Source organism: Mus musculus, chromosome 15 (assembly GCF_000001635.26).
Source record: "Mus musculus strain C57BL/6J chromosome 15, GRCm38.p6 C57BL/6J".
Lineage (NCBI taxonomy): Eukaryota > Metazoa > Chordata > Mammalia > Rodentia > Muridae > Mus > Mus musculus.
In genome coordinates, this window is record NC_000081.6 from 78,324,462 (window position 1) to 78,351,853 (window position 27,392).

A 27,392-nucleotide genomic window follows, 5' to 3' on the forward strand; every position below is an offset into this window, starting at 1 on the left:
CTACTGTCTGGTCTCCTATCTCTGTAGCTCTGTATTGGGAGATAAGAAATTACCAGTGTATCACTGAAGCTACTTTTAAAAAAAATCTGACATTTCAATGCTTGTATTTTTATGCTTATTTGAATTTATTTACTATATTAAAATATCACTCATTTCTATGAAAGGGTTTTGGTGTCCCTTTAAATTTTGCCCTGAGAGAATGGCTCACTCCCCTCCTCTTTTTTTTTTTTTCCATTTTTTATTAGGTATTTCGCTCATTTACATTTGCAATGCTATACCAAAAGTCCCCCATAGCCACCCACCCCCTCTCCCCTACCCACCCACTCCCCTTTTATGGCCCTGGCGTTCCCCTGTACTGGGGCATATAAAGTTTGCGTGTCCAATGGGCCTCTCTTTCGAGTGATGGCCGACTAGGCCATCTTTTGATGCATATGCAGCTAGAGTCAAGAGCTCCGGGGTACTGGTTAGTTCATAATGTTGTTCCACCTATAGGGTTGCAGATCCCTTTAGCTTTTTTGGTACTTTCTCTAGCTCCTTCATTGGGGGCCATGTGATCCATCCAATAGCCGACTGTGAGCATCCACTTCTATGTTTGCTAGGCCCAGGCATACTCTGACAAGAGACAGCTATATCAGGGTCCTTTCAGCATAATCTTGCTAGTGTATGCAATGGTGTCAGCATTTGGAAGCTGATTATGGGATGGATCCCCGGATATGCTAGTGTCTACATGGTCCATCCTTTTATCTCAGCTCCAAACTTTGTCTCTGTAACTCCTTCCAAGGGTGTTTTATTCCCACTTCTAAGGAGGGGCATAGTGGTCACACTTCAGTCTTCATTTTTCTTGTCACTCCCCTCCTCTTAACCCCAGCAGCCTCAAGTTATTCATTTGTTCATTCATTCATTCATTCATTCATTCACTTTATACCCAGTCATGTGTTCCTCCTCTGGGCCATGGCTGGGCACTGGGGGAGGGGAACAGACACAAAACATCACTTGCTCTGAAGACAAGATGGGAAGAAAACAGGGACTCTAGGGCAGGACAGAAAAGGGAAAGCCAAAGCTGACAGCCAGGGATCAAGACTGCTCCCACTGCCTACTGACTGTTGTCAACTTAGGTTTTCCATGTCAATGGCATACCCTCAAAACCTTTCTGGTTTGTAGGTCCTTCTAGAAAAATACCCCAAGGTGTCTCAAGACTTGAAGAGGCCACCTGTAGCTGATTTGCATAAGGCCACATGCTAAGAAGTGGTGCCCTCAAGGTCCTCCCCAGCTCTGCCTGGCTCTGGGCACATGCTTGCAGGGAGGTGGTTATTGCCCTCTGTGTCTGCTTCCTCCAGAGGAGTCAGGGAGGGGTGTGGAGGAGACCATTTCAGGCTGAGACCTGAAGGGCACATGAGAGCTGACTGGGAGATGGTGGGGAGCGAGCTACTCTGGCAGAACTAAATGTCGTGAGTATTATCAGAGGCTAATGTCCACAATTCTGAGAATCAGGCGAAGCTGCTTGCGAAAGGGCACTGGCAACTTCCTCAATCTGCTCTCTGTTTCCTCCAGATGGGGCACAGATAAATAGGAAGAGCCTGCAACTCACTGGCACTTGGAGGCTCCCGAAGGAGGCTGCCTGTCGCCCAAGCACAGAGGTAAGTGGCTGGCTTCCTGATGCAGAGCTGAGGGTGGGCGCAAAGCAGGGGCTGTGGGGGTCTCCAGGGTGGAAAAGGACAGGATAAGACAGGGCTGGGGTAGCGTATTCCTCAGACTTGATCTCTCTAGAAAGACTAGGTCTCAGACTCCAAGTCAGTGAGTGGAGGAGGGGCACCCCGGAGCATTGGAGCTGGGAACAAAGTTAGAACTCTGGAAGAGGTACGGTTAGGATACGCTCTGGGGCTGTGGGACTCCGGGAGGACACAGCTTTATCACTGGAGGTCTGGTGGCAGGGAGGACTCCCCTAAAGCTCTATATCGGGCTAAGCACTGTGTTCCTTCTAACTTTGCCATCCATATGTTACTTAATTCCCTGTCCTGAGCTTCAGGTCACACATCTGTGGGACAGGGTGAGTGGGAGACATGGCTTCCTCTGTTTCAACTAGAAATGGAGGACAGAGAGAGGAGAAAGAGAGGGGGTAGAGAAAATTTACCTACAAGGATGACGAAGTGTTGGGGACAGAACCAGAGATGTAGAACCTCCCTTGGTACTGGGTGTAATTTGACAATCTTACTTGGGAAGTGCCCAGAGATATACCAGATCATCCAGCTCTGTTTTTCTCTTTCTCTGTCTCTGTCTCTGTCTCTGTCTCTGTCTCTCTGACTATCTCTTTCTCTCTCTATGTGTGTGTCTGTTTCTGTCTCTCCAACTCTGTCTCTCTCTCTTTCTTTGTCTCTCTCTGTCACAAACACACACACACGCACACGCACACGCACACGCGCACACGCACACACACACACACACACACACACCATACTGTGCTCTGAAATCACCACAGATGATTTGGGTCCAGATGTGTCGCTTCTGTACCTAGTGTGCCGGAAGGTAGGTGTCTCATCACATAGCTAGGGACCAGTCGCTCTCAGACAGGGACACAGACAGCCCCTCTGCTGACAGAGACCACTGTCATGTCTCACAGATCATAAACTAACCTGTCCATATATCCCACATGCTGTATTCCAGAGGTCATGCATATGTGCGACAGAAATCTCTGTGATCTGTTAAGCAAAGAATTTGCCTGAGGTTCAGGCCCCTGCCTCTGCTCACGCCCAGCACATAGGGCCTTTGAACCTGATCTGGCAATGGAAGGAAAAGGCACCTCCACTCACTTCTTTGTAGTGCAGCGTCTCCCCTTTCTCTACCTCTTTTTCAAAAGCCCTTATTTTTTTTAATTTATTTATTTTATTATATGTAAGTACACTGTAGCTGTTTTCAGACACTCCAGAAGAGTGAGTCAGATCTCATTACAAATGGTTGTTAGCCACCATATGGTTGTGAGATTTGAACTCAAGACCTTCACAAAAGCAGTCAGTGTTCTTAACTGCTGAGCCATCTTGCCAGCCCTCTTGAAAAGCTTTAAAAGAAAACTCCTTCTCTGTCAGCATGTGTTGAAATGCCACTTCAGACTGTATCCCGCCATTGGCTCTAACAAACCTTTAGCTGGAACCTAATGTCTGTACTGGAACCAGAAGGCTGTCAATGAGGTTGTCCTATAAGGCTCCCCTTCACTTGCTCTGCTGTCTCTGACCCCTAGACCTCTCTCTTCCCCTGGTGAGAAGTCTTCTAGGATCTCCTGTCTGTCTATACCAGAAATCATAGTAAGCCACTTGTTGCATGGGCCTGGGACTGTCCCTTCACCCAGACCTGCTGAGTACACAGATACCTGTTCGCCATCTTGCTTCACTACTTCTGGTCTGGCCACACTTCAGGAAGGGACCTGAGTGCCACAGGGTGCTTGTCTCCCTTGCTGCCAGTCCTCTAGACAATGGTTCTCAACCTGTGGGTCGGGACCCCTTGGCAGTCTCCTGTCAGATGTCTAGCAGATCAGATATTTACATCACGACTCAGAACCACATGAAAATATTGAAGTAGCAATGAAATAATGTTAAGGTTGTGGGTCACCACAACATAAGGATCTGTTTTAAGGGGTCACAGCATTAGGAAGGTTGGGAGCCACTGGTCTAGACCCTCTTGACCAGGGTTCATGATGGCATTGCTCAGTTCCACGTGTCTAAGGCCTCTCCTCAGCTGCTTTCTGTGTGACCTCTAATGACCTCTATATGACCTCTACACACTTTGTCATGAACTTTTCTCTAGCAATTCCTCAAATCCTGAGCCTCTTTAGCAGCACTGACTACAAAGCAAGTAGCCCGGAAAAACAGCTTCTTCGATGTAAACATTCCTAGATTATGTCACACCATTCAAAGCAGGTGACCTGAGACCCCTTACACTTGGGCATCCTTCATCTTCCATAGCTGTCCCTTCTGTCAACATAGGACCCCATTCCAAATTATAAAAGGATCCATCCATTCTCAGGGCACCCTTCCTTTTCCTGGAAGAAGTTACCCACTGTGCCTCTGTCCATAGCACCTGCTCTTACTGAAATTCTCACAAATTTGATCTGGTCAATTCTTTCTCTACCAGGCCTTGAGCTATTCTCACCATAAGAGAGAATTACAGGGTGAGTGCCTGGGTGTAGTCAGGTACATGCTGCTGGAGTGTATGCATGGATGTGTGTCTCACATATGCATGTGTGTGCATGTGCTTGTGTGTGTGTGCGTGCACATGTACCTGCATGTGCCTGTGGCTCTTTCTGCACCCGGGATTGGCTTGTACCCTCACCATACAAGCTTCTAGGCCTGGCTATGGGTTTTCCCTCCTCAGAGGCCCTGCCAGAACATACTTGCATATTCACATTCTAGCTTAATTAATTCCTATCTGGTTTCTTTGTAGTTTCAGAGTGAATAAACCTTTGTGCTCACTCCTGGTAGCTCCCCCCCCCCACAACCCCACTCAACAGTTTTGCTTTTATTGTGTGAAGTTATTCATAACCCAGGACTGTAGGAAAGGTCATGAGTTCATTAGCGTTTAATGTCAAAGAAAGACACAAAAGACACAGACACCTGACTTTTTAGTGGTTAGAAAAACCAGAATCATGGATGTGGCAAACTCATTTCTGTGACTAGGAATATGTTCAGAAATCGTGGCTTTTTAACTTACCCAGTCCAACCTGGGCAAGAAACAGAGCATCATCCTCTGCTGAATTTGAAAGGTTCTGGATCGAGGAAATTCTACCTCATCTGAGCTTATTTTTGAGATCTTTCAGAATAGGAGGAGCCCAGAAACCTGGCCTTATCACTCACTGCTTGGAGTTGAGGAAGGTTTATAAGCAACTACTGCTTACACTGTGCTGTGTGTACACACCACAAAGAAAAAAAACTAAGAACCCAGAGTAGCCCTCCGGCAACTAAAGTCACCGAGTCAGTTCTGAAGAGTGATTGTTAGAGATGTCCCCAGAAGAATATAGTTATTTTTTCTACACTTGTGAATATATGCAAGTGGGTGTTGGTCTGTAGCTCCCAGACAAGGTGCCAAGTTCACTTCATTTCATGGACAATGCTTGCCTCTTAGCCAGCACCTCACCCACTGCAGCAGTCCTTCCATGTGTGAGACACGTTGTTGCTCCCCGCCGAGTGGGCCCATGGCTCTGGCAGAGCCCCTGGCTCATCACTGATGTCTCCCCTCCTTTCCTTTGCTCTCCTCCAGCTGAGGAAAGTGTTCCTCTTGGTGTCACCTTTCCCTTCCAGGGCTTCTGAGACCCAGACAGGCTGCCTTCCTTTCTTCCTTTCTTTCTTTCTTTCTTTCTCTCTCTCTCTCTTTCTCTCTCTCTCTCTCTCTTTCTCTCTCTCTCTCTCTCTCTCTCTCTTTCTTTTTTTTTGAGGGGGGGTTGTTTGTTTGGTTGTTTGGTTGTTTTGTTTTGTTTTGCTTTGTTTTTTCAAGACAGGGTTTCTCTGCCCTGGCTGTCCTGGAACTCACTCTGTATACCAGGCTGGCCTCGAACTCAGATATCCACCTGCCTCTGCCTCCCAAGTGCTGGGATTACCATCTGGCCAGGCTGCCTTTCTCCAGGTCCCTGAGCATCTGTCAGTCTCACTGACTCCACAAACCCCTCCCCGCTTTGGCCATGCACATCTCAGAAGTTTCCCGCCACGCCTTTCTCATGGCTATCTAATCTCTTTCTGTCCTGGCTTGGTCACATGCTCCCCCTGAGCCCTTTTCACTTCCCCTGCACACCAGAGCAGCTTCCATCTCTGGTCACCAATACCGCAGCATCTCTGGCTCCAGTCAGATCCCAGAGGTGTCTTTAAAATATCAGTTGGGATTGTCCAGTGGTCCCAGTGCAAAAGCACCTGAAAGTGACAGCCGCCTAAAGTCCTAGTGAGCAGGATGAGGTTTCCCTCCTGCTACTTCATCATCTTTACCCACATGATTGTTAGCCAAGCTAGTATTCCATGCATTCAGACTTAGTTACATGTGATGGAATATATATCCCTGGGTTACGTTTTTCTCTGTCAAGTTTACGATGGCTTCTGTCATAGAAAGTATTTCCATCATCTGCTGTTTCCATCATCTGTTCTGTTTGCTTACGTGTGTGATCATGGATGTGTGGGTACATTTGTGTGTAAGTGCATGTGGAGGCCAGAGGACACTCTCAGGTGTCCTTCCTTAGGTACAGAATATCTTCTTCTTGAGACAGGGTTTCTCATGGGCCTGAAACTCAGTAAGTAGACTAGGCTGGCCTGGAACTCAGTAAGTAGCCTAGGCTGGCCCACCAGGAAGCCCCTGGGATCTGCCTTTCTCTCTGCCTCCTAGTGCTTGGATCAGAAGTGTAGGCCACCATACTTGACCTTTTTCCAGTGGCCTCTGGGCCTCTGACTCAGGTCCACATGCTTGCTAACAAGGTTGTTACGCACTAAGCGACCTCGTCAGCCCTGTCTGTTGGTTTGACTTTTGTTTTGCTTTGTGGTTTCTGGCTTCAATGTTTTACTCAACCCCTAAAATTAAAGACATAGTTTAATGGTCTTAATGGCTTAGTTTTGAGTTTCAGATCTTTAATTCACCTTGGATGTGGATGTAAAGAAACAAGTTCACTTGAAAGCACGGTTCCCTCATTGATTAGAAGCCACCAGTCACGAGTGTGCAGCCCCTCTGTGCCTCAGTGGCTGGAGACAGTAGTCTAGCTTTCTAAGCTCTGGCACACTTGGTTAGATTCACCCCTGCTTTGATCTTTGCTCTGACTATGGGTGTTTAGTAGCAGATGCTCATGCCTTTCTGCTCTGTATTTTGGACTCAGAGTCAGCTCAGTCAGGCACTCACATCCTTCTCTATTCTTTGTTACTATCTCTCTAAGCCTCAGGAGTCCTCTCAGCACACTGATCCCTGGAGACAGAGCTGGGTCTCTCTCCTTTGCTAGCATTGGCCGGGGGCTGGGGCAGCCCAAGTCCTCTCTGGCTCTGACATTGGCATGGGGATCAGGGGGACAAACTCAGGTCATCAGAACAGTTTGCACACTGAACATTCCCATGGCCCTGGCAAGTAAGTTGGCCCTGTAGCCTCTTGCTATGGATGCACTGTGGGTGGACGTTTGAGCTTCTCTCCTTCCCTGGTGAAGTGCTCCAAACATGGCCACCATGCACACTTCTTTAACAAATCTGGATCTGACTGGTTTGTGAAATGGTTCTGTCTGCCCTCCCCTCAATCATATTTCTTCATACACTCAGGGATCAGGGTGTGCAAACACTTCTGGTTTCCTGCACTTCTCCCTCTCTGCCACCTCCACCCTGCCCCTTTTTTTCCTAGGTCCTCATCTCTCTATACTTATCCTTCGTCTTCAAAGGCTATCAAGCCTAACTTGTTTTTTTTTTTCAGACTGGTGCTCACTGTGTTGCCCAGGCTAGCCCCACATTCCTAGTCTGGAATAATCCTTCCTTACTAGCAGCTGGAATTGTATGCCCCCCAAGGACCTGACTCAGTCCTTAAGGTCAATGCTCCCTCCTACTTATATTCTACACCAGCACTTGGGTTTAATTAGCATTTTTGAGCCCTCATAAAGCCAGGCATGTCTCAGCCCATTTTCAGTTCTCCTCTTACCCCGCCGCCCCCCCCCCCATCCTCCTCCACCACCTCAGAGCCACCTCCCACCTTAGTCATCTGAGGTTTTGCCTGGTTCTTGCCCCTGCTGTGTGCTGCCTCACTGTTGCTTCCTGCAGTGCAAATCTCCCCTACATCTCTGCAAGGCATGCTGCTTTCTCTGTTCCCATACTGCACGCTGTCTTGCTTTAAACCTGTCTTTCCTGAAAAACATGATAGAATAACTTCTTTTCAGGAACCATCTGGACATTTCTTCTCTGCCTTCGTGCAACCAAACCAGACATTGGGCTGGGGTGGTTACCTCAGAGGGACATGAGGCTTTGCATGTGGCTTCCGTCCTTTCCTTGTGATCCAAAATGGTGACTGGAGTGCCAACCGTCCTTTCTGAGATATAGGAAAGAAAAGAAAAAAGTGAAGACAAACGGACCTTTTACCATGCCTTTTAAGTAGTCTTTCGGAAAGATACGTACAGGGCTTCCCTCATGGCTCCTTGGACAGCATTTAATCAAGTGACCCTGCCTAGTGGCAGGAGAGAGTAAAAGGTATTATTACTTTTATTCTTGTGAAAAATAATCCCCAAAAGGCAAGGGACAGTGAGGGAAGCTGCCACTGCTGGCCATGCATATCCCTGATCCTCAGCTTGTTCCCCTTTCCAGTGCTTCCACGGTGTTCTGGAGAGTGTCCCCTGCCTTGTCCTTATCCCCATTTTTGCACATCCCCCTCAGTTGGGTTCTTCTCTGTGGTGTCTATTCTGTGGTGTCACTCATCATTGCACTGATCTTTCTAAAATCCCGAGTCTCCTATCTTAGGACTTCTTGTTTTTTGTTTTTGCTTTTGTTTTTACAACAGCAGTCTGTGTTTAAATAGCTTTAGGCTCTGCAGTAACTAAGGGATACAAGCTCAGAGATTCAACTTTTCTCGCCTTGGGCTCTGTCTGGTCAATATAAGTATGGCAGAGCAGTCTGAGTTGGGGCAGACATAGGACACCAACGATCAGGAAACACAACCTCTCAGGGAAGCATGGTGAGAGAGGGCGGGTCCTCAGCCAACCCACCTGGGCTCTGTCCCAGCCTGCCTCACACAGCTGTGGCACTGTGGCCCATCACTCCACATCCCTATACCGTTTCCTGTCTGCAAGGATTCTCACAGCTGCCTTGATCAAGATGCATTGATTTCCCCAAAGCGCTTTGCACACTGGTTGATGGTGGGCATTAAACCTCAGGCGCCTGCTCATGGATTCTCTGTGTGTATTTAAATACTCTGCTGTAGGTGTTTGATGACACAGCTCTGTTGTCTTTTACAGTAGATAATAACTTATTCTCCATGATTTCAATTGTTAGGGACTGAATACTCGTGCACCCCAAAACCCTTATGTGGAAACTACTTTCCCAGGGGGAGGATACAGGAGACTGGTGTCCTTCTATTAGACATCCCAGGACGCTCCCTTGATGCCTCCACTGTGGCAGTAGCAGCCAGAAAAGCCTATGAGGAAGAGGTCTCATCTGACCTCAAACCTGCATGTGCCTTGACCTTGGCCTTGCCACTTTCCAGAAACTCAAGAAATAAATGTCTGTGGTTTCTATGAACTATGGGTGGTCTTTTGTGACAGCCTCCTCCCAATGAAGACATTGGTCATTGATACATCTGTTTTGTTCCCCCCTTACTTGGTGACTCTGTTGGCTTTATGAAAGGCAGGCAGTTGGCTGCAAACCCTTTCATCCCTCTTTGTCACAGAATCTTTTGGTTACTTGTAAGGTTGACAGCTCAAGGGCACCAGCAGCAAAGGTTTGATGTGATTTAGCATGGGACTTTTTAATTAACCTCACATATAGGGAGGCTTGTGAGACAGAGGTTTGGGATTTGTGTGTGTTGTTATTCAATCATCTTAGCATTTTCCAATGGAACATTCCATCATTTTATGCTCTTTCCTGGTTCCTCCTTCATTCATATTGAGCATTATGGAGGTAAAATGACACTCGTTGCAGTCAAGGGGTCCAAAGAGTAGAGATGTATATGGCTGATAGGTAAGAGATAGATAAAGATAAAAACATAGATAGATGATAGATAGATAGATAGATAGATAGATAGATAGATAGATAGATGATAGATAGATAGATAGTTGATACATGATAGAGAGACAATAGATAAAAGATAGATGATAGGTAGATAAATTATAGACATAATGATAGATGATTGAAAGATAGATGATAGATGGATAATAGATAAATAGATGAATAGATAGACAGACAGACAGACAGATAGTTGATACACGAATAAATAGGCACGTGATGCAGGCACATGGATGGTTGCAAGAATAGATGTGCACATACAGAGATGAATAATACATAGGTACATGGATGAACTGATAAATGGATGATAGAAGGACAGATGGGTGTAGGCTGTGTGCATCTTGACTCAAGTTTCAAATGCCGGTAGGAGAAGGGGTCACAGCAATGGCTCTGCAACTCTGGTACTTCCCAAGAGAACTCAATGAAAACAAGGAAATCCCCAGACTTCAGAGAAAGGGGAACTGGGAAGCAGAGGGGCCTGTGGGAGACCTGATGGTAAACTAAGCAGAGGCAGGGAGAGCACCAGGCTCTGCCTGTGCTGGAGAACATAGCTGGGTAGGTGTGTGCAGACAGAAACAAGAGAGCAATCACACCTAGGCTTGCCCCGACCCCACGGCCACATCCATCAAAGGTGTGGGTCTCAGCTCCTCTATGTGGCCTGGTGCAAGCTTAACAGCAGCTTCACTCTCACCTCTCCACACTGCAGTGTGGTCTGAGGAAGGATCTGCTGCCTCAGAGGCCATCAATCCATCTCTTCTATGTTCCTGCTTTAGCACAATGAGGCTTAAGAGAAGGGAACAGCTCTAGGGCAGCATGCATCAGGGCCTCTTCTCTGGGTTCAGGTCACTTGGCATCGCAGGGTACTGGACAGCTCTCAGCCTTACGCATCTTTTTACAGCCACAAAGGATGCAGTCTAGGAGGGAAGAATCACAAGCCCTGTAAGATGAGTGGAGCCAAACCCCCAGCCAAGCACCAATACAGAACCCCGGGACAATGAGGACACCCCCCTGCCCATAGCTTCCAGTGCAGCCACCAAAAGTGCCAAAATGGACCAGCAAATGGCACTCACATGGGGGCTGTGCTACATGGCACTGGTGGCTCTCTGTTGGGGACACGGGGTGACAGAGGCAGAAGGTAAGTCTGAAGACACCTGCCCTTTATCTCCCTTTTTAGTGTTGAGCCTGGTGGGATCTGAACCCACCATAAGCCCAGCAGCCCCCAGAAACCCTGCAGCTCCACCCACTGTATCCAGCTCTGGTTTTTCCTGTCTCTCCTACATTCTTTCTCTCCTTGAGGGTGCCCCTGGCCCCTCTCTTCCCTGTTCTTCATATTCCTGGTCCTCCTTGTCTGGCTCTGGAGCATCCAGCTCAATGGTGTCCCTCTCCAGCCATATTACTCAATGCATCCCCTAAAACCTCAACCTCCAATGAGCCAGCATCTTCTCTGCCTCTCCCCCACACCCCCATTCCTTTAAGGACTGCCAGGACGCCTAATTCTTGGTCTTGGGAGCTTCAGCCTAAAGACCTGTCCCCAAAATATCTCTAGCCTTCTCCTCTATCCAGAGGCCCTATGGGATGCCCTGTTCCCAGTGCCCCATGGATTTCCTCCATGACAAGGTAGGAGCCACTTTCTCTTTCGAATCCCAGCTTTAGAGAGATGCAAAGGCTTAGCAGATCAGGACCCTAGAAAGGGATATACTAGCTACTTCTCAGGCACTGCTGTGTCCGTAATGGCCAAGTGACACCTCAGAGAACAGGGTCAGGCCTGAGCAATGCCCTACATGAGGGCAGGTGCAGCACAGAACATATATCATGGCTGAGAATCCACTGGGATCTCATGTTCCTGACAGAAAAGGAACGTCCTCAACAGGATCCACCACACAGCCACACCAGGCTCAGGCCCTCTACCTGGTCACCTGGGCCTGAGCAGGAAGCCAGAGACCAGGGCTTTGTGTGCATGTCTTTAATGGGAGCCCTCAGGAAACAGAGGCAGGAGGATCTCTGTGAGTTTGTCGCTATATGGTTTTCAAAGGAAGTTTCAGACAGCCTGGGTTACATAGAAAGACCCTGTCTCAAAACAAACAAATGAAAAAAACACTCCTGTGGGACAGGAGTGAGGGGGATGGGGACACCTGGACACCTGGAGGGGAGAGGCTGGCTCTCCTGATCCTCTGCTTCTCCTTGCCAGAAACGGTCCCTCTGAAGACTCTGCAGTGCTACAATGACTACACCAACCACATCATCTGCAGCTGGGCGGACACAGAGGATGCCCAGGGGCTAATCAACATGACCCTCTATCACCAGCTAGAGAAGTGAGTGCCACTGAGCCCATTGGTATTGCTAGCCACCACCACCTCTCTCCCCACCACTGTGTTGTCAGTGATTGTGGCCATCATCCCCGGTCACCTGACCTGTGGGCTACCCGGCCATCCCAACACCTGCAGCTTCTGCAGCTCTAGACCTGTCCAGCCCTGAGCATCCTGTCTCTCTCCTCCACTCCTCATCAACCTGGCCCGAGGAGCTGCTGATCTCATAGTCCCCCTGTCTCTCCTGTATTCCTGGCCTGAACACACTCCCCCAGGATTTGACTATCTCCAAGGAAACCAAACTGCCCCTGCCACTGAGAAATACCCATAGCCAAATGGCCAGGGCCAAACCATGTTCTCCCAACCCACCCAAGATGACCTCCTGTAGCTTACCTTTACTACTGTCATGGTCCCCTGATGTCTCTGACACCTCTTTCTGCTCTATTTGCTTCCCTTTTCTCTCCTGTCTACTGTAGAGTGTGAGATCTGTAAATGAAGCCCTGGCTTCCTATCTACATGCAGTCATTTGGGGGGGGGGGCTCATGGGCAGAGACTCTCTGGGGAGAATGGCCAACTTTAGCACAGACATCCCTGCCTAGCACACAAGCATCTCTCTATGCTTTTATTTGAGTAATCCATTTCTCTGACTCCAAATGCCACAAACTGGTTTCCACTCTTGCTCCAGGGATTGTCCTGCTTCTGCTGTCTCCACATCTCACTTTATTAGCTGGGAAGAGATGACAGCTTGACTAAATGACTGTGGAGGCTGGTTTTAAAAGTCTCCTACCTCCTTTTCTTCTCCTTATTTAACACTACTAAGTTTATCCCCCAATGAAATACACGTCTGACCAACTTGGAAACCACCACCAGCATCCAATCTACTTAGTATGACCAGGATGGAACTATCTTGCTAGTTCATCATCCTAACCAATCAATCCCTGCACCAAAACACGCCCCTCACTTTATTACCCTCAATCCCTGCCTGCTTGCTACTAACAAACACATGAAACCTACTTTCCTTGCCAGCAGACCCATGACTGTTTTGCTTACAGCAGGAAAGCCAGTACTGAGGGACAAGTCATTAGGGCCACGGATAGGACAGACTGACAAGCATACAAACTAAAGAAGATGCCAGCGAGGGAGTTGCCCAAGAGCACCCTGCACTGACGTCACAAGTGTAGGAATTCAGTGGGGACTTGGAGAGAGGGTCCTTTTGGTCTCAGGGCTTTGAGGCAGTTACCAAGTGATCCTAAGGTTCAGAGTGATCTGGGACACAGTGCTACGGTTATATGAAGGTCACTGGCTGTCCTAGGTGCTGGACATCTACAGAGAAATTACTAGTCTGCAAGCTTTGTGAGCTTGTCTCTTCAGTTTCTTTTCTAAGGAATAGTAACCTTGATACAGGCGAAGATACAGAAGAGGGGAGGAGAGCAGACAAACTTCCCCTAGAGAATGACCTTGACCTGGTTATCTGACCTTGATCAGAGGTGGTGTGCACATGAAAGCTCACCCAGAAGACCAAGAATAACACACTGCTCAACAGCATGGCTGCCAAAATTAGTGATGTTTAAAGTCAACTAGAAGTCTCTGAAGCTAAGGACGTCTTAGGCTCCACCTGGATGCAGTCAGATTTCTTGTGATGTGCTGTAAGCAAGCTCTTTAACTAGATAGGTGCTAGACTGTACATGCGCCAGTCTATGCTTCCAGTTACAGGCCTGGTGGCAGCTTCAGGGACTTTGTACTTGCTGCAGTCAGCCTGCTGCAGAAATTGCCTGCTTTCCCTGCAAGTCCTCGGAGATTCTGGTCAAACTGTGCATGCAGTGAGTCTATCCGTACTCCCCACAGACCCTTCCAGATTCCTCAGCCTTGTCTGTTGTATTCAACAATTTCCAATGACAACATACTACTTTGTGATCCAGTGTGTGCCTGTTCCTTCCATCAGGATGCTCACTGCATGTGTGTGTGTGTGTGTGTGTGTGTGTGTGTGTGTGTGTCTGTGTTGTGTGTATAAGTGTATATCTTTTTTATATGTATATGTGTTTGTATATGTGTGTATAGGTGAGTGTCTCTGTCTATACATGTGTATATCTCTTTATATATGTGTGTGTGTATGTCTGTGTGCATGTGTGTGTGTCTGTTTCTGTGACTCTCTGTGTGCTTGTATATATGCTGTGTGTGTCTCTGTGCTCATGTGAGTCTCAGTCTCTGTATTTCTGCATGTTTCTTTGTATGTATATGCATGAGTGTTTGTGTGTGTGTGTGTGTTGCTCATTGCCAGACACTGCCCTTGGATAAAAGCAGGGACATAGTAGAAACTAATGAATGCTCCCTAACAGAAAACAGCCAGTGTCCTGTGAGCTCAGTGAGGAACTCATGTGGTCAGAGTGCCCGTCATCCCACCGCTGTGTGCCCAGAAGATGTGTCATCCCCTATACACGATTTTCCATCACAAACGAAGACTACTACTCCTTCCGGCCAGATAGTGATCTGGGCATCCAGCTCATGGTGCCACTTGCCCAGAATGGTGAGGAGCGGAGGTCCTGCCTAGGCAGTGGGTGCAAGAGTGGGCAGGATACTGGGATGGGCTAGAGTGAGGTTCTCCCAGAATTAGGGACCATGTCTTGGGGTTGGAAGAGATGTGATGTGGGGACTCTGCCCAAGGATGATCCTGTTCCAGCTGCTTCTGCCACCTATCAAGCCACAAAGCTTCCTCCACAGGAAGAGCTGTGCCTGTGCCTCCTATAGGACTTTCCAGGTGACAGAACTCTGCTCTCTCTTGCTTTCGCCCATGGCTGCAACACCTTGCCCTATTGCAGAGGTCCTCTGATTTTTGTGGAGCAGAGATGACCACAATAGGTCACATTGTCAGGCTCTTTCCATGCTTCTGACCCAGAGCCAGGGTCTGCGCCACCCTCTCTGGACCACCGAGTGTGCAGGCAGCAGGCCCACAAGGCCCATTGTCACAGCATGACCTTAAGTGGGGCCAAAAATCATCTGTGTGGTTCTCTTGGGGACTGTAGCCGACATGTCACCCACACTGCAGAATAATGGGAAAACCATGGCTTGTATTGTTCTTCTAAGCCCCAGCTTAGATGTCAGACTCTCAGGGGAACACTGTGAGTCCTCTTTGCCCGCCAACAATGTTAGATTGAATGCTCTCATCACATCATTGCTGCTGGTGTCTGAAAGAGTCCCTGCCCCTGGGGCTCAGAGGTGCAGACTGAAGGGTTAGGCATCAGCTGCCACATCCAGGGATGGAAAGCAAAGGGCTCTGGCAATCAGGAAGGGCTTCCCAGAAGGAAGGAAGGAGCTCTGCAGCCAAGTCCTTGCTCTGGGAGGATCACAGAGCCAGAAGCAATTCTTAGCCAGGAAACCACGTGTGCAAAGGGGGCTTGCAGGGGGAGATCTGAGGGAGTGGGGCATGCTGGGTACACCAGGCATGTGCACTGTGTTCCAGGAAGCATCGAGTTCCAAAGGCTAGACAATGGCAGGGAAATCATGGGATACAGACAGCTGCATCTCTAGCCTTGAACTAGGGAAGGGGGGACAGGGAAAAGAAACCCTTAGCCTGATGTGACAAGACAGACATGGGGTTACAATGAGCTGCAGTGGGACAAGAAGAAGGATAAAGGCTTCTGTCTGGGAACTGGAGTCCAAGAAAGTCATCAGGGCGGTCCTACACTTATGCAGGGCAAGGACAGTCAGTGATAGGCACTTGAACTGTGAGGAGGCTGTGTGGCAGGAGAAGAGGCTCCCTGGCTCACAGCACCGTCTGCTGGTCAGAAAGCATCAGTGCACAGCAGGGCAGGAGGAGGCCCCACTGAGGAGAATGTAGGGCAGAATTACTGTCAAATCTGCAGTTTGCAGGTTTCAGGCCTGAAGCTGAATGGTGTGAGCCAAAGTGGCACCCAGATCACCAGGCCACCCGCAGCTCCCTCGGTGTGCAACCCGATTAACCCTCTGCTTCCCTCTCTATAGTGCAGCCACCACTTCCCAAGAACGTCAGCATCAGCTCCTCTGAGGATCGTTTCCTGCTGGAGTGGAGTGTGTCCCTTGGGGATGCCCAGGTCTCCTGGCTTTCATCAAAGGACATAGAGTTTGAGGTGGCTTATAAGCGGCTTCAGGACTCCTGGGAGGTAGGACCCTGAGCCGTCTGTGTCCACCCTTGGGTGATGGCATGTCAGGTTCCTCCTTCAGCTCCCATATCTCCACAGGATGCCTACAGTCTCCACACTAGCAAATTTCAGGTGAATTTCGAGCCAAAGCTATTCCTACCCAACAGCATCTATGCTGCCCGTGTGCGCACTCGGCTGTCCCCGGGTTCAAGCTTGTCTGGGAGACCCAGCAGATGGAGCCCAGAGGTTCACTGGGACTCCCAGCCAGGTAATGGAGCTGGGAGGACATGCCCCTTTTAGGAGACTAGAAGTGGGGACAGTCTAGGTCCGAGTAAGGCTCCAGGATCTGCCCTACCTCGACATTGGAGCCTCCCACCAGCCCTGTGTCCCCCGTAGTCTCTCTGGGCCACTCTGTGTCACACACTCTTGGCTCTCTGGCAGCAAACATGTTCTGTTAATGACCTCAATAGCAGCAGCAGAGGCCCATGTGTTTACAAGCGCTGGGCTGTGTGTAGGGTCACCTGAGTCCCTGAGTTCATTCAAACACTCAATATTTAGAGCTGGCTCCTCCCTCACGATGGCGCAGACGTACTGGATTCTTCCCTAGCTGGGGACACACAGCAGGCAGGCTCAGAGCACAGTGGGCTGATGGTCACAGCCAGGTCTGCTGCCCTCAAGGATCTCCTCTGTGTGATTAACCTCGTGCCCCAACCATTGAGGGAGGGTGGACTGACTGAATGAGGGTATGTTGCCACAGGGGACAAGGCCCAGCCACAGAACCTTCAATGCTTCTTTGATGGGATCCAGTCCCTCCACTGCTCCTGGGAGGTGTGGACCCAGACGACTGGCTCTGTTTCCTTTGGGCTCTTCTATCGCCCCAGCCCTGTAGCTCCGTGAGTGTCCCCTGTCCATCTTGCCTTGTTTCTTCTTATCCCCAGGACCATACCTCTTTGAGGTCTTAGATGGATCTGACATTCCCCCAACCCTGCTCTCAGCTCAACTTATTTCCCTAGGGAGGAGAAATGCTCTCCGGTGGTGAAGGAGCCGCCGGGGGCCAGTGTCTACACCCGCTACCATTGCAGTCTACCTGTGCCTGAGCCCAGTGCACACAGCCAGTACACAGTCTCTGTTAAGCACCTGGAACAAGGGAAGTTCATCATGAGCTATAACCACAGTGAGTGTGCCTGCCTCTGTCTGAGTTCCCAGTACTATAGGGGTCCATTGAGTTATGCCAATAAATACAAGAGCCTCTTAGGCATCTTTGCTTTTGCCACTTTCAAAGAATTGCAGATTTTTCACTCAAAGTGATAAAAATAACTATTTTTGGATTAGGTGTATGTCCCAATGGGTGAAAGCCATTGATGAACTGGCTTGAGGACGTGAGTTCAAATTCCAGCACCCACATAAAAAAAAATTGAGCGTGATCATATCCAACTGTCAAGAGACAGGGGGATAGTTGGGGCTTTCTCGATACTCACCAGATCTGGGTTCAGTGCAAGATCCTGTCTTAAGAACACAGAAAGAAGACAAAAGCCATCCTTCTCTGGCTTCTGCATGCCTGTGTTTAGACCCTGTCTTAGGGTTTTACTGCTGTGAACAGACATCATGACCAAGGCAAATCTTATAAAAACAACATTTAATTGGGGATGGCTTATAGATTCAGAGCTTCAGTCCATTATCATCAAGGTGGGAGCATGGCAGCATCCAGGCTGGCATGGTTCAGGCAAAACCTAGAGTTCCACAGATTCATCTAAAGGCTGCTAGCAGAACACTGAGTTCCAGGCGGCTAGGATGAGGTTCTTAAAGCCCACACCTAGAGTGACACACCTACCCCAGCAAGGCCACACCTAATAGTGCTTCTCCCTAGTGCAAGCATATACAAACCATCACAGTCTCCCATACCCCCATGGAGGCATATGCAACAGAGTGAGAGATAGAGACAGAGAGATGGAAAGAGACATTGAAAGAAAGTTTATTCTAATATGTTTCTACTGTCTTCAAGGACAGGGAAGCTACAGGCAAGCCCTCCTGCAGACTATACTGTCTGCCCTCAAGAGTCTCACCTGGGACCTGCTCTCCTTCCCCTCTGCTTCCACCCAGGTTCATGCCTGCCCCTTCCCTGGACCACTGTCCTTCTATACCTGTCTTTTGCCTCTGAGATTTCCGGCTCCTCCTCCAGCTAATGTTCACATTTCTCCCATTTGGCTCTCTGTTTTACTTTCCTGCCTGGAAGGAGTAGATGCCCACAGATGTCGTCCTTACAGACCTATGTCCCACCTTCCTGTCACAGGGCAAGGACTCTGACACAAGGGAGACTTTCCAGCCAACCAGTAATGTTTGTCCTCTTTGGTAGCCAATCTTTTTGTCACCTGAATTCATATCCAGCATTTTCTTCCTGGGAGCCTTGCTCCAGGAAAAGGAGGTCCTCTGATTCAAGGGACTCCTCCATGTTTTAGAGCCATCTGAATTATTTTTGTGAAAGCCCTCTAATGTCACAAGCTATGACTCTTTTGGGTTTTTTGTTTTGTTTTGTTTTTTTTATTTTGTTTTTTTTTTATTAGATATTTATTTCATTTGACTCTTTTGTTTTGATGGAGAGATAGAAGGTGATTGAGTGCCTTACTTTAAAGTGCCCACCTCTCTGAGAAGGCACAATAAGGCGACATGAGGAAGCCTGAATTTGTGCCCAAGTCTCATTTTGTTGTCTACTCTTTCAGTGGACGGGGCTGTCACCAAAGATCCCAGCTTTCTGTTTGTCCACAGTGAGATGGTGAGATGGTGATTCGGGTGTGTTTATACAGCCATGTAGGGGACACTTTTAGAACAGCAAGGACTTGCCAGCCCGTGCTGATGTCAGGCAACTCCCAGAGTCACTGAAGCAGCAGAGGGGAGCAGCTAACACAGAAAAATAGAGACAGGGCTCTCCACTGCCCAGTTTTATCTTCTCCAGACTCAGTTTTCCCTGTGTAAAATGGAAATGAAGGGACCTCACAGGGGGAAGGGGAGGATGGAGTGCGGGAGTTCCCACAAACTGAGTGTGTTGCCCAGGGCTGGAATAGTCAATGGACCAGGGTAGAAAGCCATGGGCTCTTTCTGTTTTTATTTTTTATTTTTGTATTTAAACACTAGCAGGGAATCACCAACAAGCTTGGTCCACTGTGGCTTACTTCAGGTGCTCCCCTCCCTCATGGCCCAACATGGGGTAACACTGTGATGCAGTAATGATGGGCATTTGCCTTGGTTACTTTTTTACCATCATTACCGAGGTAACTCATAGAAGAGTGTTTACTTTGGGATTAGGGTTCCAGTGGGTGAGAGTTCATGGTGCAGAGCAGTCACAGCAGGGAACAGGGGCAGGAAGCTGGAGAAAGGGCTGAGAGTTCATGTCTTTTGTTACTTGCTTGCTTGATTGATTGCTTGGTTGTTGATTGGTTGGTTGGTTGGTTGGTTGGCTAGTTGATTTTTCAAGACAGTTTCTCTCTGTAGGTCTGGAATTCACCTAGCAGACCAGGCTGACCTGACACCCGTGTACATAGTCCTGACTGTCTCCTAAGTGCTAGAACTAAAGTCATGAGCCATAATGCTCACATCTTGAACCACAACCCAAAAACAAAGTACAAATAAAAGCCCCAGCCCCATGACCCACTGGCACATTTCCTCCAATAAGACCACACCTCCGCAACCTTCCCAAACAGTCCCAACTGGGGACCAGACCAAGGACTCAAACACATAAGCCTATGGGACCATTCTCATTCAAACAACCACAGAGTTCAAAACAGTCAGAATGGCTGGGGTTAGGGATATTGGACCAGCTTGGAGAATTCATTAGACAAGCTTGGATAATGGGGAACATCCTGCTGGGGGAAGGGCATGATGGCATTCCCTGAAATGATCCTCCCTCTAGTCCAGATGGAGCCTCCAACCCTCAACCTGACCAAGAACAGAGACAGCTACAGCCTGCATTGGGAAACTCAGAAGATGGCTTACTCATTCATTGAGCACACATTCCAGGTCCAGTACAAGAAGAAATCGGACAGCTGGGAGGTGAGTTCCAGGACCCAGGGGATGTTACAGACAGGGAGTAGAGGAAAGAAAGGACATTCTAGGGAGCCCTACTTGCAAAGGGGATGACCCCTGTACCTTGGCACCCACATGGTCAACAGGAGACAGTCCAATTTCTTGATGAGCGATTCAGGCTCAGAGAGGTGACATGGCATGGTCACATGACCAGTGCTGCCCTTGAGCTGAGGGGCCAGACTGGCAGAGGAATGGAATGAAGGGTTCAAAGATCACCAAGGCCTGGGTGTATTTCCTCCATGGAAGAAGATCTGACCAGTGGGACAGCTGCTGTGCGTTAAGCTGAGGGCAAGTCCTGGCCAGCATGCATCACACATGCAAAGGCCTGCCAGCTAGATGCAGACCCTGGGGCGCCACAGAGACTAAAGCAGGACCAGTCAGCCAGGATTCTAGCTTCAGACAGGAAGTAGGGAAACTGAGGCAACCAGAGAGTCAGTCCTAACCCCAACTCCTAAGCTAGGACCCAGCAAACTAGCATGGTATTCCTGGACCAGACAGAAATTAGGCCAAGGCACAGCAACAAATTGGGAGGTGGAGATAGCCTGGTCTTGGGCCTGGATGCAGCTGTCAGGGATGGAAGGGCTGATATCTGGGGCCACCACAGTGGCTGGTTATAGTAGGCTCTGGAATGGCATCCTGGGCTGGACTAGAGAGACAACCAATTTGGGGGTAGTTGCCAAGAAGGCAGCTGAGCCCCTGAACCTGGCTGGTGGCTCAGCTTCAGCACATCTGCCTCTACAGGACAGCAAGACAGAGAACCTAGATCGAGCCCATAGCATGGACCTCTCCCAGCTGGAGCCAGACACCTCATACTGCGCCAGGGTGAGGGTCAAGCCCATCTCTAACTACGATGGGATCTGGAGCAAGTGGAGCGAAGAGTACACTTGGAAGACTGACTGGGGTATGTCCCTCGGCCACCACCACACTCCTGGGACTACATAGGGCAAGGGAGGCAGAGAGCCACTCTACCCTGTGTCCATCCCTGTGGGATACACTTGGTACATTACACAACTGTAAGTGGGCCTTAGGGAGAGAGAGGAGCTAGGGCCCAGGCCTCTATTTATATAAGGCTCTTGGCTTTCTTAGCCTTTGTGGAAGCCATGATAGGCCAAGCTGGGTTTCTTGTTACAATGGCTGCCAGCTAGTCTATCTATGTACACAGATAAATTGGAAGGTTGGTGGGACCCATTCGTCCTGCTGATTTCCCTTCCCTTGAACCCTGCAGTCAGTGCTGGTGTGTCCCATAGTGACTGCCTGACACACACTGTGCAAGGTGGATGTGGGGTGGGGGATGGTAATGAAGCATTCCGCATAGTCAGCCCTGTCAGAAGGGGGGATCTCAGAGTGAGAGTCATTCTGGAAGAAAGAGGGCTAGAGCCATGAACTCCAGAGATGGGGAGGGGACTTACAAGGCCCCATTCAAGAAGGCTAGGGGACCTTCTGCTGGAAACCTTCCCATCTCCTCTGACCCTCCCTGCATCAGTAAGCCATAGCCCATGCTCCTCATTTCAAGAAGTCCCCCAGTTGACAAGCTCAGTCACCCCCCACCCAGGGTACTTGCTGCTGCTTAGGGCAGAACTTCCCCATATTGAAGACAGGGAGCGGACCCAGGGTTTCTTCCCAGGTTCCTGGCCTTTCTCACAGAGGGCATGGGAGACACTAGCTTCCTCCCTTAGCCTGCAGCTTGTGCCTCCCATCTAATGCTGCTTCTCCTTGTTGACCAAGTGATGCCCACGCTGTGGATAGTCCTCATCCTGGTCTTTCTCATCCTCACCTTGCTCCTGATCCTTCGCTTTGGCTGTGTCTCTGTATACAGGTAAGTGCACTCTGTGCGCAGAGGAAAGTGGAAACTGGGCTCCGGGGTCACAGAGATGACACAGCTGGATACACTCTCGTTCCCAGCCTACCATTCACTCCCCTGGTTTCAGTTTTCTCTCTATACGTGGGCACAGAAGTAGCTGGCACAGAGGTCTATGGAATCTCACATACACGTGTCCCCACCCTCCTGCTGTCTTCCAGGACGTACAGGAAGTGGAAGGAAAAGATCCCCAACCCCAGCAAGAGCCTCCTGTTCCAGGTAGGAAGGCAGGCCCTGCTGCTGGCTCCCTGTCCCATTCCTGTGTCCGTGGGAAAGCGAGGGGAAGCTGGAAGGCTAGGCAGCAGGAGGTGGGTATCTGGTATTGCCTGGGTGCCTGAAGGAGGAGTCTCACAAATTGGCCTGCGTTCTGTCTGGAGCCACAGACAGAACTCAGAGCCTTCTAGTGCACAAAATGGCTCAGAAGAGTCGGCTCCTGGAGGTAGAGACAGGGCTGAGTGTCTCCAGGACAGGACTTGAGCACTGCACAGCAAGATGCCTTAGAGCTGGTGGGAGAGCTGATTGCAACCAGGGTGTCTCCAGGGGGTCAGCTCCTGAGACAGGAATGGGAATGACAGAAGGACACGGCTGTCCATGTCTCACAGAACAATGGTCATGGGGAGACACCAGTGCCATGAGAGAAGAGGCTATAGGGAACAGCATGGCTGCTTACCTCAGGAGCTTTAGGGCTAAGGGAACACAACCCCTAGGATGCCTCTTCTTTCTTGGAGTCAGAGGCCTGAGCTGGGCCCTACCAGGGGGACATTCTTCCCATGTCCAGAGCTTATGGAAGACACCATATGCACATGTGTCCTTCCTGAGGTGCCACATTCACAGACACAAATGCCCTTTCCTTTGTAGGATGGAGGTAAAGGTCTCTGGCCTCCTGGCAGCATGGCAGCCTTCGCCACTAAGAACCCCGCTCTCCAGGGGCCACAGAGCAGGCTTCTTGCTGAGCAACAGGGGTGAGTGTTTGGGCTCTGACCCTTGGGGAGCCTGTGGGAGGAAACCTGTCCATGGTGCACATCATTGTAGCCTGTGGGTCTCTGAATTTGAGAGGAGAGGCTGCCCACTGTAGTAAACAGCACTCCAGGTAGACATGAGGAAGACTTTTTCTGACTCCCCGGTTGGCGTGAAACAGACAAGGGACCAGAGGCAGCATCCCAGAGCAGGAAGCCTCTCCTTGCCAAGTGACCTATGTAAGCCCTGCACTGCAATGGCCTCATGGGTGACTGAGAGTGCACACTGTGGGACTTCAGCCTGCTAAGCCCACATGTCAGGGAGTCAGCAGCCCCATATGGGCAGGTGTGAACCCGGCCCTGAAGGTTCACACTTGCTGCAAGGAGCAGAAGAGAGCAAACATTAGGATGGGGGTGTGAACTGAGCCCTGAGCACGTGACACTTTGGGACACTGGACACACACCATGTCATTCACAGGACCTCATGCCTCGGTGCTTACTGTGAGGCCCAGAGGGGATTCAGGCCTTCCTAGAGCTCACCTGCTCTGGCTATACACTAAGTGCCTAGGTTCAACATCTCTGCCCCTATTGTCCCGACAGGGAGTCATATGCACATTTGGAAGACAACAACGTGTCACCTCTCACTATAGAGGACCCTAATATAATTCGAGTTCCACCATCCGGGCCTGATACAACCCCAGCTGCCTCATCCGAATCCACAGAGCAACTTCCCAATGTTCAAGTAGAGGGACCAACTCCTAACAGACCTAGGAAGCAATTACCCAGCTTTGACTTCAATGGGCCCTACCTGGGGCCTCCCCAATCCCACTCTCTGCCTGATCTCCCAGACCAGCTGGGTTCCCCCCAGGTGGGTGGGAGCCTGAAGCCAGCACTGCCAGGCTCCTTGGAGTACATGTGTCTGCCCCCTGGAGGTCAAGCGCAACTGGTTCCATTGTCCCAGGTGATGGGGCAGGGCCAGGCTATGGATGTGCAGTGTGGGTCCAGCCTGGAGACCTCAGGGAGCCCTTCTGTGGAGCCAAAGGAGAACCCTCCAGTTGAGCTGAGCATGGAGGAACAGGAGGCACGGGACAACCCAGTGACTCTGCCCATAAGCTCTGGGGGCCCTGAGGGCAGTATGATGGCCTCTGATTATGTCACTCCTGGAGATCCGGTGCTCACTCTGCCCACAGGGCCCCTGTCTACCTCTCTGGGCCCCTCTCTAGGGTTGCCCTCAGCCCAAAGCCCCAGTCTCTGTCTTAAGCTGCCCAGGGTCCCCTCTGGAAGCCCAGCTCTAGGGCCACCAGGGTTTGAGGACTATGTGGAGCTGCCTCCAAGTGTGAGCCAGGCTGCCAAGTCCCCTCCAGGCCATCCTGCTCCTCCTGTGGCAAGCAGCCCCACAGTGATCCCAGGAGAGCCCAGGGAGGAAGTGGGCCCAGCATCCCCACATCCCGAAGGCCTCCTTGTTCTTCAGCAGGTTGGGGACTACTGCTTCCTCCCTGGCCTGGGACCTGGCTCCCTCTCACCACACAGTAAGCCACCCTCTCCAAGTCTGTGTTCTGAGACTGAGGACCTAGTCCAGGACTTGTCTGTCAAAAAGTTTCCCTATCAGCCCATGCCCCAGGCGCCAGCCATTCAGTTTTTCAAGTCCCTAAAGCATCAGGACTACCTGTCCCTGCCCCCTTGGGACAATAGCCAGTCTGGGAAGGTGTGCTGAGTCTGTCTCCTCCCAATCTCACCAGCAGCCTGGCACCGCAGCCTGTGGTCCTCAGCCTGAGCATCACCACAGAAGCCTCTCTGAGTTCACACTCCTCCTTGCTCCCAGCCCTGACATGGCAATACCCCACCTGTGCTTTTCTCTTCCCCCTCTGTCCCTCTTCCCCTCCCTCCATGCACCCCCATCTCTCTCTCTGCAGTTTTCTGCCTTCTATGGGAACTTCCTTCCTATTCCTCTGACCTGTTGGAGTGGGGATGAGGCCTGTGAGGGTATGGGCTGTTTAGGGTTTACAAACCTGTGAGGCCGGACGGTGGTGGCGCATTCCCTTAATCCCAGCACTCTGGAGGCAGAGGCAGGCAGATTTCTGAGTTTGAGTCCAGCCTGGTCTACAAAGTGAGTTCCAGGACAGCCAGGACTATACAGAGAACCCCTGTCTCGAGAAACCAAAAAGAAAAAAAAAAAAGAACTGCTGAGGTCGGCTTGTCCACCACAGGCATTGGTAATACAGCACATTTCTGGCTCTGTGTGAAAGGTGGGAGTCTCAGGTGAGCCCCTTGGGAGGTCAGACTGTACAATTGGGCAGGCTCTTGTCGCTACAAGAATAGACATGGTCCTCTATGGTTGTCTGAAACTCCTGGGGAGACCTGGGGAACCTTGTAGAGGGTACTTGGTACCCTCCTTATATACAGAAATCACTGATGTGCACAAAGCTGGACACAGCTATGGCCAGGCTGGAGGGATGAGAAGCAATGGGAAGGCTGTGTGTCTAGAACTCATGGTCTCAACTGCAGACAAGCTTAGTTGTGGATCCTGGACAGCACACCCAGATACTAAGTCTAGACAGCTGAGCTGTTCGTTAGTTCTCCCTCCAGAGCAAAGCCTGGATACCTGTGCTCCCACCGGCCTCAGATGAGGGTCTGCTGTGAGACTGTGGCCCTTGGCCATCACCACCCTCTTGACAATCCATGCACAATGCCATTACCTCATTCTGTTCTCACTGGAGTTGTTTGTTCATGGTCACGTTTGCACATGGCCTTTGTGTGTGTCTCGAGCATTGGCTTTTTGGGTGGTAGCGAGGAAGTAGACTTGGAAGTTGAGCTCATGAACAGTTTTGTGCTTCAGACTGTCTTTTTTGGATGAGACTGAATAGCTCTTCCCACATGGCCTCTTGTGGGCCACACGTGTCTCCCCTGAGTGTCCTAATTTTGTGCAGGAGGCACACCAGCTCTGTCAGCCATTGCGTGTCTGCATTGCTATGAGATGGGTTGCCGAGCCACACCTGTCTTTGGGTCCCTGTTTGCAGGGGTCTTTGCTGTAAGTGCACACGTGCCTTTGTTTATGTTCTTTCTGGTTCCTTCTGTGTCTAAAGCCTTGAGTGAGAGACTTGGAGTTTTCTAGAACACATGATCTCTCTACAGAGTTCAGTCTTGATGTGTTCTATGGACCTGGAGTCAATGGACATTGTATCATTTCTTCACCTATTTGTGCTCTGTCAGGCACTCCATGATCCACCAAGTCATGAACTGGATCTGGTCTGTCCTATCCCCTGGCCTCACTCACATGATGGCAGACATAGAATGTGGCAGATCAAATGTCCCTTGGTCTCTGTTCATTGCAGCAAAGAAAACCACTAACATCTTGAGTGTGTTGCAGTGGCAATGTTCAACATCAGCCTGTCAATACTTTCCAAAGTGACCACTCTAGAGAAACAAACAGGAGTGGCCTCCATGTTAAGATGTGAATGCCAAAGTGCCTTGCATAAGAGGAAATATTGTAATAAACATGTTTACATACAATAAAACAGCAAAACAAGGCAGTGTGTGTGTGTGTTTGTGTGTGTATGTGTGTGTGTGTGTGTGTGTGTGTGTGTGTGTTTATGTGTGTGTTGGAAGGTTGGGGATGGGGACAGTTCCAACCCATGGGTGCCTTGTCAAGTAACTGGGTTCCATAGACAGGGCACTTGATACGCAAGACCCTTGCACCCTCTCAGAGGCGAATAGGATGGGACATGGGGTGGGAGTGGGGACTTGTGGAGGAGGAACCAGAGGGAGAACAGCAATCAGAAGGTAAAGTGCACAAATAAATTAACTAATGGAAAAATAGAAATATAAATATTATTGAAGGCTTCAAAAGGAAATCATAATCACTTAGTTTCCTACAGAAAAGGCAAAGATCTACATTGGAAGAAAGACTAATGGTTCTAACACAACACCACTCTTCATGCAGAAGGATGAAATTCAATTCAGACCTTCCACTACATACAAAATAAATTCTAATTATATCAATTCTGAGGGCTGATGAACGCCACCCTCTCTGTGTCTTATTTGGGATCATGATGACTTGGGGAGACACAAATATTACACCATCCTTCGAGGTTAAGAACACCTAGCATGGTGTGTGTGTCATTGTGGAATGCACCACTGGGGAAGAGCTGGTGAGAACGTTATGAAATTTGAGTAACTGAAGCAGAAGAGGCTCAGACAGTCTTGAAGAATTTAATTCTTACCAAAACCATTTGCACACCACTGGCATTGCTTACGGAAACTTCAGACTTGGGAACAGGATAACAGATGTGCAAGGAAAAGTGAAACTGACTTTGATTTGGCCAAGCTATTGAACAATGGGGCAAAGGGGAAGGGCTTCTGTAGCAATACAAGACATTCTGGCT

The 27,392-nt window shown here is 49.7% G+C and overlaps 1 protein-coding gene and 1 non-coding gene across 3 annotated transcripts; both read left to right on the top strand.

Annotated features, from left to right (window-relative positions):
- The first annotated feature begins 1,338 nt into the window (after positions 1-1,338).
- Positions 1,339-26,540, top strand: Csf2rb (colony stimulating factor 2 receptor, beta, low-affinity (granulocyte-macrophage)). Of its 2 annotated transcripts, NM_001358854.1 has the most exons (15): positions 1,339-1,448; positions 1,552-1,637; positions 10,597-10,833; positions 11,887-12,010; positions 14,341-14,528; positions 15,983-16,140; positions 16,219-16,387; positions 16,877-17,012; positions 17,133-17,293; positions 20,024-20,163; positions 20,938-21,097; positions 21,922-22,012; positions 22,216-22,273; positions 22,913-23,016; positions 23,611-26,540. In NM_001358854.1, the coding sequence occupies exons 3-15, from the start codon at positions 10,746-10,748 to the stop codon at positions 24,722-24,724; spliced, it is 2,691 nt and encodes an 896-aa protein (NP_001345783.1). In that variant the 5' UTR covers positions 1,339-1,448; positions 1,552-1,637; positions 10,597-10,745; the 3' UTR covers positions 24,725-26,540. The 2 variants fall into 2 exon arrangements, with proteins under 2 accessions (NP_001345783.1, NP_031806.3); NM_007780.4 differs by lacking the exon at positions 1,339-1,448 and having other exon boundaries at positions 1,529-1,637.
- On the top strand, positions 24,138-24,199 carry Mir7676-2 (microRNA 7676-2). The gene has a single exon (NR_106138.1). It is a non-coding gene; the product is annotated as a microRNA 7676-2 (primary transcript).
- Positions 26,541-27,392: the final 852 nt, after the last annotated feature.